The sequence below is a fragment of the Daktulosphaira vitifoliae genome, unplaced genomic scaffold (genome assembly GCF_025091365.1).
Source record: "Daktulosphaira vitifoliae isolate Bord-2020 unplaced genomic scaffold, ASM2509136v1 Scaffold_5, whole genome shotgun sequence".
NCBI lineage: Eukaryota > Metazoa > Arthropoda > Insecta > Hemiptera > Phylloxeridae > Daktulosphaira > Daktulosphaira vitifoliae.
Window position 1 is genome coordinate 13957840 of NW_026099576.1, and position 9916 is coordinate 13967755.

Below are 9916 nucleotides of genomic sequence, written 5' to 3' on the forward strand. Positions count from 1 at the left end.
AATATTTACGTCAATAACAATTTTAACCTATAGACGTTCTTAATTTCCTCATAGTGCTCTTTTTATAATCATGTAAAGTAAATATTGATGTATATTAATTGTAATAATATTACAATATATTAATTGTAATAATATTACAATTAATACAATATACTATATTTTATTAAGACAATTTTTATTTGTATTAAGATCATACTGTATGTTACAAATGTTGTAGGTTGGCTAACTGATAAAAGTCAAGAAAAAACATCATTGTATGCACTGTTTACTAGTCTGGTGGCTTGATATATTTTGGCGCGAAATTTTCAGTTGTATAAGATAATCTATTAGGTTAATGTTTAAAAAACGCGGTAGTTCTTTATTTTTCAGTTAATATCAATTATTTCCAGCTTACTATTAGTAGGTTATTTTTTTCACACGCTGACTGAAAGTGCTGCTGTGATTTTGATCTTTTCCGTACTAGTCTGTTACAGTTAATTTGTATGCTTTCTGATTTAGTTAATATTATTTTATTTTTAACGTTATTTATTTTATCTAATTATATTTTTTACAATTTATAAGTATTTTAGTAAACTAGTAAAAATGCCTAGCCCTATCAAAAAACCTAGGTTAGCAAACGAACTTAATGATTGTGTGCTGGCTTTTTCAAAATTAACTGAACACGCCTTACCACCTTCCAAAGGCAGCAAGTTAGCTGCTGGATATGACTTAAAGAGGTAACATAAATAACAATCAAGTTTGTAACATCGGTAACATGTTTCTAATATTTCAGTGCTTATGCTTATACTATTAAAGCTCATGGAAAAGAGTTGGTTAAAACAGATATTCAAATTAAAGTTCCACATGGTACCTATGGACGTATTGCTCCTAGGTCAGGTTTAGCATGGAAGAATTTTATTGATGTTGGAGGTATGATTATCATAGATTAACTTTGTTATTATTTTTATTAAGAATGAAAAATATTTCTTTACCATTTAAAGCCGGTGTTATTGATGAAGACTATAGAGGAAATGTAGGTGTTGTACTATTCAATCATTCTGATGAAGATTTCAATATACAACCAGGCGATAGAATTGCTCAATTAATTTGTGAAAAAATATCTTACCCTGAATTGATGGAATTAGATGTATGAACTAAACTAAATATGATTTTCTACTTATAATGTATTCATATTTTATTCATTGCAGACTTTGGACGATACAGAACGAGGAGTAGGTGGTTTTGGATCAACTGGAACCCAATGAAGTTATGGTTTTCATTTTTATCATACATTTATGTACAAGCTTCTATTTGTCATATGATTTATAATTTTTGACTAAGATTGTCTTTTTTTTTTTTTTATCTGAAAATATAATTTTGTTTGTAATTTATCTCCTATGTAATTTTATGAGAAAAAAATAAATGCAAAAAATATGTACCTGTTTTTTAGTTTTTTAAAAAAATGTTTTATTTATTGAGTTTACAAAAATAATGTATTTACAAAAAAAATTATAATTATTTATGCTTTAGAGTATATACAAACAAAATTGTTATTTGTGACAGCAACGAGGTAATTACCACTAGAATGTATTGCACTTTTAGCAACTACTATATCATATACATCCACTTCAAGTTTTTTCTTTTTTTTCAAATAATTGTCATGAGGTTTTGGCCACCTTAAAATCTTGCAAGGATCAATTACTTCTTTTTTATTATTAGTTTTAAAGTTCAAGTCTTTTAGATCATAAATCCATATAGCTCCTTTATCATCACCACATGCAACAATTTTTCCATCTATATTGAAAGTAAATAAAAGTAAATAAAAAAAAGGATAAATTATAATTTTATGATATTACCTAAACCAACACCACAACTCATGAAATAGTTATCTGAATCACTCCAATTTAACACATATGTTGGCTCAATAATACATTTATCATTGTTAATTTTTGATAATGCACTCTCAAGATTAAAAATATACATGACACCGTGTAATGCAACTTTAGTAATTATCCAACTACCACTAATCACTTCAACAGAATCTATTACTTTTTCATATTGGTTTTTATACAACTCGTTAGGATTTGATGGAAGTTCAAAAACAATTGTTTTTAGACTATGTCTACAAATAAATTATTAATAATTATCTTAATGATAAAGCTACAAAAAAGTTTAAATTAAAAAAAAATTTATTCTAAAATTACATTTAAAATCATTCTTGAATATATATTTCTCTATATTATCATTTCATTGATATTATAGAATCAATAGTGATATTTAGTATAAGTTTAAAAAATTAATTACAGATTAATTTTAGTAAAGTATTCAAAATTTACACTTAAGATTAAAATAAAATATATAATGGTCTAAAATAGGAATTGCCCTGAATAATGTTACATATCAGTAAGCTTAATTTTGCTTATGAAGTAATATGTTTCATAGATTCTTATATTATTCTATAAGATAAGATTATTCCAAATACTATGTAATTAAAAATGAAGCACTGGAAAAATATATGATTTTCAAATTGGCAAATCTTTTTCTAATTATAGTTAATATCATTCATATTATACAAATAATTAAATGTATTAAAAAAATGATAAATACTGAGTATAAATAATAGTCTGTTTTATATCTATATAATATCAAAGAAAAAAAATATACGATATTTTGCAAAAATGTTTTCTAAAAGTAGAGTTTTATTGCAATTCAATAAAACTATCTATTATATTATCACATGAGGGATTTTTCAATATTTTAAATAATGTAAAAATTTTTAAATTTTTTATTCTATCATACTCAAGTATTTTATTCATTGTTACACCCAACAGACTTTTGTTTGTAGAGATTAATAAATAATTATTCTTTTCACAACATGTTAACCCAAAAATTTCCTTTTCTGTTTCTATTATATTTAGTTGTTCAATATTTACAACTTGAGAGTTAATTACATCGAATCCAAGTACATGAATGTTTCCAATATTTAAAGCACCTAAAAAATGTATAATACAATTAATTTATACAAAATATTTTTATGTTGTCATCAATATATATGTTTATATAATTATGATAAATTGTAAAACTAAATTTCGATACACATACCAATTGTGTTAGTAACAATAAGACAAATTATGGCATATATTTTTATATGAATAATAAATTATAATGATTTTGTTACATATATTTTATTTGAATAATTACATATCTTTAAATCTAGCAGACATAATATTTACCAATCAACCAAAAAGTAGATTGTTGATATTCAATGGTTCAATTTAAAGTTGAGTTATAAGTTTAAAAACTAAATTTTTTTAGAAGAACAATTTAAAGATTTTAATATTTAAAAATATTATAACTCATAAAAAAGATTTTTGTGTTATTATTGATTAATTTGTAAAATGTTCTCAAGATTATACAATCTACAAATTTAGTTCTTCAATGTATTTTCAATTTTTTTCTATTTAAATGGGATATTTAAATATTTAGACTAAGACTTGATTTTAAACAAAACTAACTACTATATTGACTTCAAGTAAAAACAATAAGTCTGGCTATTTTATTGGTCAACTTAAATGTTAGGTTAAGAAAAAATATTATTGAGACCTACCTACTTATTTAGAATTTACTATATGTATTAAAAAATACTTAGAGCTGATCACTCAAAATGTATACAATCAATGATCCATGTTTATAGTGGTATCTAAACTAATAATAGTTTTTGTAAAAGAAGGATTTACAAATTTTATTATTATTCTATAGAAATAATTATGATGAATTTTTTATTGATAAGATATTTGCATTTTTTTTTTTTTAGTTATAGTGTTTGTAATATCTAACTAATACATTTTAATTTACTTACAAAACAATTTTTTTTCATAAGGATGGAATAATATAGAACTAACAAAAATTTTTTTATTTCTTTGAGTAAGATCGTATGTAAGATATGCTGATTTAGATGATAAATCAATAAAAACTATACTACTATAGGTCCCTGAAGTTGCTAGTATTTTATTAGGTTGACATGACATACACCATGATAGAGTGTAAAGTAAACCTCTGAAAAAAAACATAGTAATTAATATTTATTAGTACATTAAAGACCCATCTAGAATGAAATTTATGAAGCTAACAATTTCATTTTTATCCCACCCTAAAATTATTTTTTTATAATAATACAAATAAATTTCTTAATAAATTAAAATTTTTGCGGGGGGCAAAAACAATTTTTTTTTTATTTCTTCAAAAATTGAACTTTTTAATAATTAAAAATTTTAATTAAATTATTTAATAAATTTTTTTTAATATTTTCCAACAAAAAATGAATATACAATCAGTCTATTTATTTAAAGTTACCCCATTTCACCTTAATTTTTGTACTAAAACAACATACAAAATCATTATTATAGAAAATTTATTTAATCAGAATATACAAGATGATTATTTAATGCACTGGCGTACACTAAGGGGGGGGGGGTTGAAACCCCCTCAAAATTTATAAGCTAAGTGACAAGTTTGGACAATAAACAATAAGTAATAACAATAAAAAAGATCATACTATAAATATTTCCAATATAAAGTAAATGAAAACAGGAATTTTTGTGAGCGAACAATATGGGCAGTGTCACATCTAATTTTCTTTAAATTTAAAAAAAAAAACCCCAAAATTTAATTTTTGTGTACGTTACTAATTTAATGTAAGCTAATAATTATATATTACTTTATATCAATTATTAAAATACTTTTTAAACTCTTCTTTATAGCTTATAAGGGTACCAACATTATTTTTTAAAATAGCAACATACATATTTAACTAGATATTAAAATAAAAATGATCTAATTAAGAAAATAATTATTCAAAAACAGCTTTTGATCCATTATCTTAGAAGTTTTCAGTCTCACTCCTACTACTTAGATATATAAAAAGTTTATAACTTTTGATGTATTGGTATGAAAATTGTATCAATCTCTCATTTTTATAAATGGAACATTTTTGATTTTAGTAACTAGTTATTATATTTATTGACATCTAAAAACATTTATTTGATACTCTTATAAGATATGAATTAAACAAGTAATTTTAGTAATTGATAAATTATGAAATACATAAGAACTAACTAAAAAATACCAAAAATTATTACTCAAAAAATGATCTATTAAAAAGAAATTAAGTGGCTAGTGTTAAAAGAAACACCTTGCATTATTTACAAAAAAATGTTTAGTTTAATATTGTATTAACAAATATTAAAAGTTTTTCTTTCAAAAATATTACATTCCCCAAAGATGTTTATCTATGTTTCTCAAATAAATTATAATTTTATTACTTTTGTTTTGCAAGAATAAAAAGTACCGAATTTCAATCCCAATCTATACTTAATATAATTATTAATATACATATACAATTACTAGATTCAAAAGTTTTATTTCAAAATTTACTTAACTACACTAGAAATTAATATACTAAAGTAGGCTAATAATAAATGTAATAGAAGCCTTGAAAATATACATTAAATTATGTAGTAATATTTATTGATTAAAATAAAAATAGAGTTTGATAATATTAATTACTTTGAATACGAGTATCTATACTGAACTACTCCACTTCTCACATCAATTACACAAACCTTATTTCCTCCACATGTAGCAACTAGAAAGGAACCTTTCGAATCAATATTAGGTTCAAAAATTGCTTGCCACACCTAAAATATTACAAATACAATTAAACATGGTATATAATTTTTTATTTTTTATATATTGCTACTTGAGTAGATACGTCAGCAGAATCTTTATCTGTTTTAGAGTGACATCTTAAAAAATGTTTTGGTTTAAAATCCATTGTACAGGAATATCACTAAATTATAATATTTATTTATCAAAAAACTTCAGAAATAAAAAAAAAAAGATCAATGATATACTTTCTATAAATCTAAAATTTTTTGCTGTTTATTTACATAATTACAACCAAATGTTGATATTATTCTCCCGCTTTTTTTTATCATTAGTTAAAGATAATGATATGAATTTTTAAGTATAAATAATTTACTCATTAAAAAACTATAAAAGTTATTCAATTTTGTTTATACATTTTTATTTATTAAGTGAATTTTTAAAGATTGAAGTATGGAGTATTTGTTTTATTGTTTTGAAGCTAAATATTGAAATTAAATTTATACCAATAGCGAGGCCAACGGTGATATCGTTATTTTGATTATTAACTTTGAACTATTATCAGTTATCTAATTAATGATACGATAAGAGATCTATATAAGCAGGTATTAACTTATTGTCTTAAAATAGAAATTATAGCATAGTAGAAGTTTTATATTAAAGCTAGGTATTTGTATTCTATCATATAAGATTACTTTTAGCAATAGTTCAATGTATTTTAGATCACACATTTTCATAGTAGAAATGAACACAGTAAAATTAAAATTTAAAACCTATCACCCGTCAATAATAACAATGCTTTTATAAATTTAAATAAGCCGCTAATAAATGATACTACGATACATTGATAATCAAATATAAAATAACTGATTTTGTTAGTTTCTTAAAGAAACAGTTGACGGTGAGGTTAATCGGTTACTTATATTAACTGGCATACTTATTTAAAACTATGCTTATAAATTTTAGGGAAGGCAATTTTAATTATAGATATGTTAAGAAGCCTAAATTGAGTCTTAAGTTCATAAGTTATAAGTTCATAAGGCAAAAAATTTTTTTTTACTTATGAATAAATATATTGGTCTACAAGGAACTTTCATCGAAATCAAAAATATATTTTCTAATCAACTTTTTGCAATGTTTTCAAATCTGAAATTAGACATTTTCTATAATTTGTAATTTTGATACTATTACTAATTTTTGAAAAAGCCGAGAATTTTAACATAAAATTAACATATTTTTCAATACGATAGCTATTTTCATCATGAAGACAATCTATAGTTTGAAATTTTTTTTTATATTAAAGTATATTTCATAAGCTTTAATTTAAGATACATATAATATTGTCAGTATTTCCGAAACATTTTCAAAAGTTAATTTTTTGTGAAAGAGTTATCATTTTGAATCTCCTTTGTGAGCAGGTGAAGGGTCAGATTTAAAAAAATATATAGAAAATGATTAGTAAATATATTTATAAAAAAAATTGTTTCTATTTATCTATTTTTTAAATAATTATGGCAGTTTTAAGTAAAAGAAATTCCAAAAATGTTGAAAATTAGCGATTTTTAAATTTGTCATTTTTTTTGGAGATTTCCCCCATTTACAAAAAAGAAGAGAAATTTATTTTAAATTTTGAGGGTAATGTCTTCGACTAAATATGATTTGTGATCTTTTGACGTATTGTTGAATAAAATAGGTTCGATGAGAGCTAAGAGTGGCAACAGGCAACAGAATATTATTATTATCTCAAATAAAAAATAATAAAAAAAAACGGTAGCACAGTGGTGTCGAGGCACAGTGTAGACAAGGCATAGATGGGACAAGTATAGATGATATTTGACAGTGATTAAAATCACTATCATAAGAAACGCTTCGATACGAATATGTAGATTAGGGTGGTCCTTATTTTTCAAACTCAATTTTTTTAAGACAGTACCCTCTAGATTGGTTAAATACTTTTAAAATGGAATGTAGGTAAAATTTGGAAGTTTTTATTCAACCCCTTCTGGTGCCGCATTAGGGTTGAAATATGGCACTTGATGGTTGTTTTTGCTTTTTTTGTGTTTAACTTGACAACTATTACACTTAGCGCTGAAATGAATAGAATATTAATTATAGAACTTATTATTGCCTACAAAAAAGGTAATTACAATATTTTTCATAAATTCATTATATTTTGAGAAAAATAACTTAACATAAAAATTTTTCAAAATTTAACATAAATATATTTTTTTAAATATTTTAATATTTTTACTGAGTGGTTGAAATTTCATTAAATTTTCATGTAATCTTTTTTTATAAAATTAATATTAAAAAAAAAAGCTAAGTAAAAAATTGTATAAAATAACTATATAATAATTTCATGAATATTAACTAAGATTAAATAAAAAAAATGTATAATCCATTCTATCAACACATAATTATTACAAAATTCATAGCACATTTATCTACATGGAACTAGTATTTGTCTTTTAATATATTTTTTTTAATGTTTCTCTATCACATTTTGGATATTTTTTTTGATAGTCTTGGACGGTCTAAAAATTTAAACGATATAATTAAGTTAAGTTAAAAATAAAAATTGTTAAATTTACCTGCAATAAAAATTGTTTTTGTTCTTCGTCTTTAGTAAATTTATCATTATATTCTTCCATTAGCTTGACTCCTCTCTCAGCTGTGTCGTTAACTATTTTCAATGATTTGATTATTTCTCTACCTGTTTTGAAGTCTTCCTGATAATTCCAATAAGCTGGATCAATGCTTAAAAAATTTGTTTGAATTTTAAACCGCTTAAACATTTCAATTGATTTGGAAGTTATTAAATCAGTTGGTAGGTCTTTTTGAAGAAAATTGGGGACATCGTCTGGTGTAAGAGTTAACTTTTTATTCAGATTAGTTTCTTCATCATCATCATCATTATAACTTAAAATTTTTTCAGCCATTTTGCGTTTTGTATTATAGTCTATACGATTGTCAAATAAGGAAAAAGTAATACATTCTGGATTTAAATACCACAAATGATTAGTTATTTTTTTTAATGCCACGTCTGCGATTTTTTTATTTTGTAATTTATAAGATTCTAATTTTCTAAGAAATAATATGTCATTAAAAGGAGCTTCTATAGCTTTTGGAGATGAAAACCAAGCTTGAACGTAACATTTTACAATAAAACAACAAATATCCTTTAATGATGTTTCTTCTCTGCTGTCTAGTTTAAATTGATTTTTAAACAAAAATATTTTTAAACAATATATTGCTTTAGCCATCCATCTGGCTAAATGATAAGGACCCGGTTTTCGAAAAGCATTTCCCCTTTGAGGAACACCGCCCAAAAATATAATAACAAGTTCTAAAAACTCTTGATAATCATCTCGGGGGAGATATTCAGTAATTTTACTTTTTGCATATAAAATAATTTCATCGGCTTCATCTTTTAAAATATTATGAACATAAGTATCAGAAATTGATGTAGAGAATTTTGTTTTATCAATTGTTTCCCATTCTTGTTGAAACCTCTTGAATAATAATATTTCTGGTCCGGTTGAAGGACATAATTTGGTATCTGAAAATACGCCTTGTAAAACAAGTTCATAAATATGGTGTCGGCATGCTAAGAATAAAATTTCTCTTCCAAGACGTTGCTCTAACAAAAAACACGCCCCATTCAACCTTCCCGTATTAGAGGCCGTAGTATCAAATGTGAAAGCCTGTACTTTTTCCAATAGTGACCATTTGACTAAAGCGTCATAGACAGCTGATGATACTTCTAAACCTTTCCCAGAGGGTATATAAGGGACTCCAAGAAGCTGTTCAAAATTTAAGGCGGTTGCAATAATAGGGAGGCGATCGACTTTTTTTTTCCCTGTAAGGTCTGGAAGCATTTTTGAATCCCAATGGATCACAACAAAATTCAAATTTTGTTCATGAAATTTAGAACTAATATTTTCTGCAATTTTTTGTCTATAATGTTCACGGGACCTTTTAATTGACGATCGGTTTAAAACATATATGCTGGGATCTAATGATAAGGCATCCAAACATGCAGTTAACAAATGAACAGCATCCCTATCACTTATTTTACACCTATCAAGAGTGGCAGATAATCTAGAAGTTAAAAGTTCTTTTCTACCTCTTTTATTTTTCGACGGACCTGCTACTGGTGAAAATTGTCTCTCTTCTTCACTTACGATTTCCATATCACATGAATCCGATAAAGTACATGAATATTTTTCTAAATTAAATCATATATAATTATTAAAAATATAATAAACAATGT

At 24.2% G+C, this 9916-nt stretch overlaps 3 protein-coding genes across 5 annotated transcripts; 1 reads left to right on the top strand and 2 right to left on the bottom strand.

The window, feature by feature from the left end:
- The first annotated feature begins 370 nt into the window (after positions 1-370).
- LOC126906950 (deoxyuridine 5'-triphosphate nucleotidohydrolase-like) lies at positions 371-1417 on the top strand. The gene is made up of 4 exons (XM_050687908.1): positions 371-716; positions 773-909; positions 981-1126; positions 1188-1417. Exons 1-4 carry the CDS (start codon positions 583-585, stop codon positions 1242-1244), a joined length of 474 nt encoding a protein of 157 aa, XP_050543865.1. The 5' UTR covers positions 371-582; the 3' UTR covers positions 1245-1417.
- On the bottom strand, positions 1322-5939 carry LOC126906949 (leucine-rich repeat and WD repeat-containing protein 1-like). Of its 3 annotated transcripts, XM_050687906.1 has the most exons (7): positions 5892-5910; positions 5738-5827; positions 5545-5675; positions 3839-4035; positions 2779-2971; positions 1836-2101; positions 1322-1773 (listed from the first exon to the last, which is right to left on the bottom strand). In XM_050687906.1, exons 2-7 carry the CDS (start codon positions 5810-5812, stop codon positions 1499-1501), a joined length of 1137 nt encoding a protein of 378 aa, XP_050543863.1. In that variant the 5' UTR covers positions 5813-5827; positions 5892-5910; the 3' UTR covers positions 1322-1498. The 3 variants fall into 3 exon arrangements, with proteins under 3 accessions (XP_050543863.1, XP_050543864.1, XP_050543861.1); XM_050687907.1 differs by having other exon boundaries at positions 5750-5939; XM_050687904.1 differs by having other exon boundaries at positions 5738-5939.
- Positions 5940-8013: 2074 nt separating this feature from the next.
- Positions 8014-9796, bottom strand: LOC126906948 (uncharacterized). Its single transcript, XM_050687903.1, has 2 exons — positions 8235-9796; positions 8014-8177 (listed from the first exon to the last, which is right to left on the bottom strand). Exons 1-2 carry the CDS (start codon positions 9519-9521, stop codon positions 8112-8114), a joined length of 1353 nt encoding a protein of 450 aa, XP_050543860.1. The 5' UTR covers positions 9522-9796; the 3' UTR covers positions 8014-8111.
- Between the last annotated feature and the right edge of the window lie 120 nt (positions 9797-9916).

Bases quoted from the DNA above. Each gene is read 5' to 3' on its own strand.
- LOC126906949 (XM_050687904.1), bottom strand. From the start codon at position 5,812: ATGGATTTTAAACCAAAACATTTTTTAAGATGTCACTCTAAAACAGAT. The intron at 5,676-5,737 runs GTAGCAATATAT...GTAATATTTTAG, and splicing joins CTGCTGACGTATCTACTCAA to GTGTGGCAAGCAATTTTTGA. The intron at 2,972-3,838 runs GTAAGTAAATTA...TACATTTTTTAG, and splicing joins TTATGAAAAAAAATTGTTTT to GTGCTTTAAATATTGGAAAC.
- LOC126906948 (XM_050687903.1), bottom strand. From the start codon at position 9,521: ATGCTTCCAGACCTTACAGGGAAAAAAAAAGTCGATCGCCTCCCTATT. The intron at 8,178-8,234 runs GTAAATTTAACA...TTAAATTTTTAG, and splicing joins AAAAACAATTTTTATTGCAG to ACCGTCCAAGACTATCAAAA.
- LOC126906950 (XM_050687908.1), top strand. From the start codon at position 583: ATGCCTAGCCCTATCAAAAAACCTAGGTTAGCAAACGAACTTAATGAT. The intron at 910-980 runs GTATGATTATCA...TACCATTTAAAG, and splicing joins GAATTTTATTGATGTTGGAG to CCGGTGTTATTGATGAAGAC. The intron at 1,127-1,187 runs GTATGAACTAAA...TATTCATTGCAG, and splicing joins CTGAATTGATGGAATTAGAT to ACTTTGGACGATACAGAACG.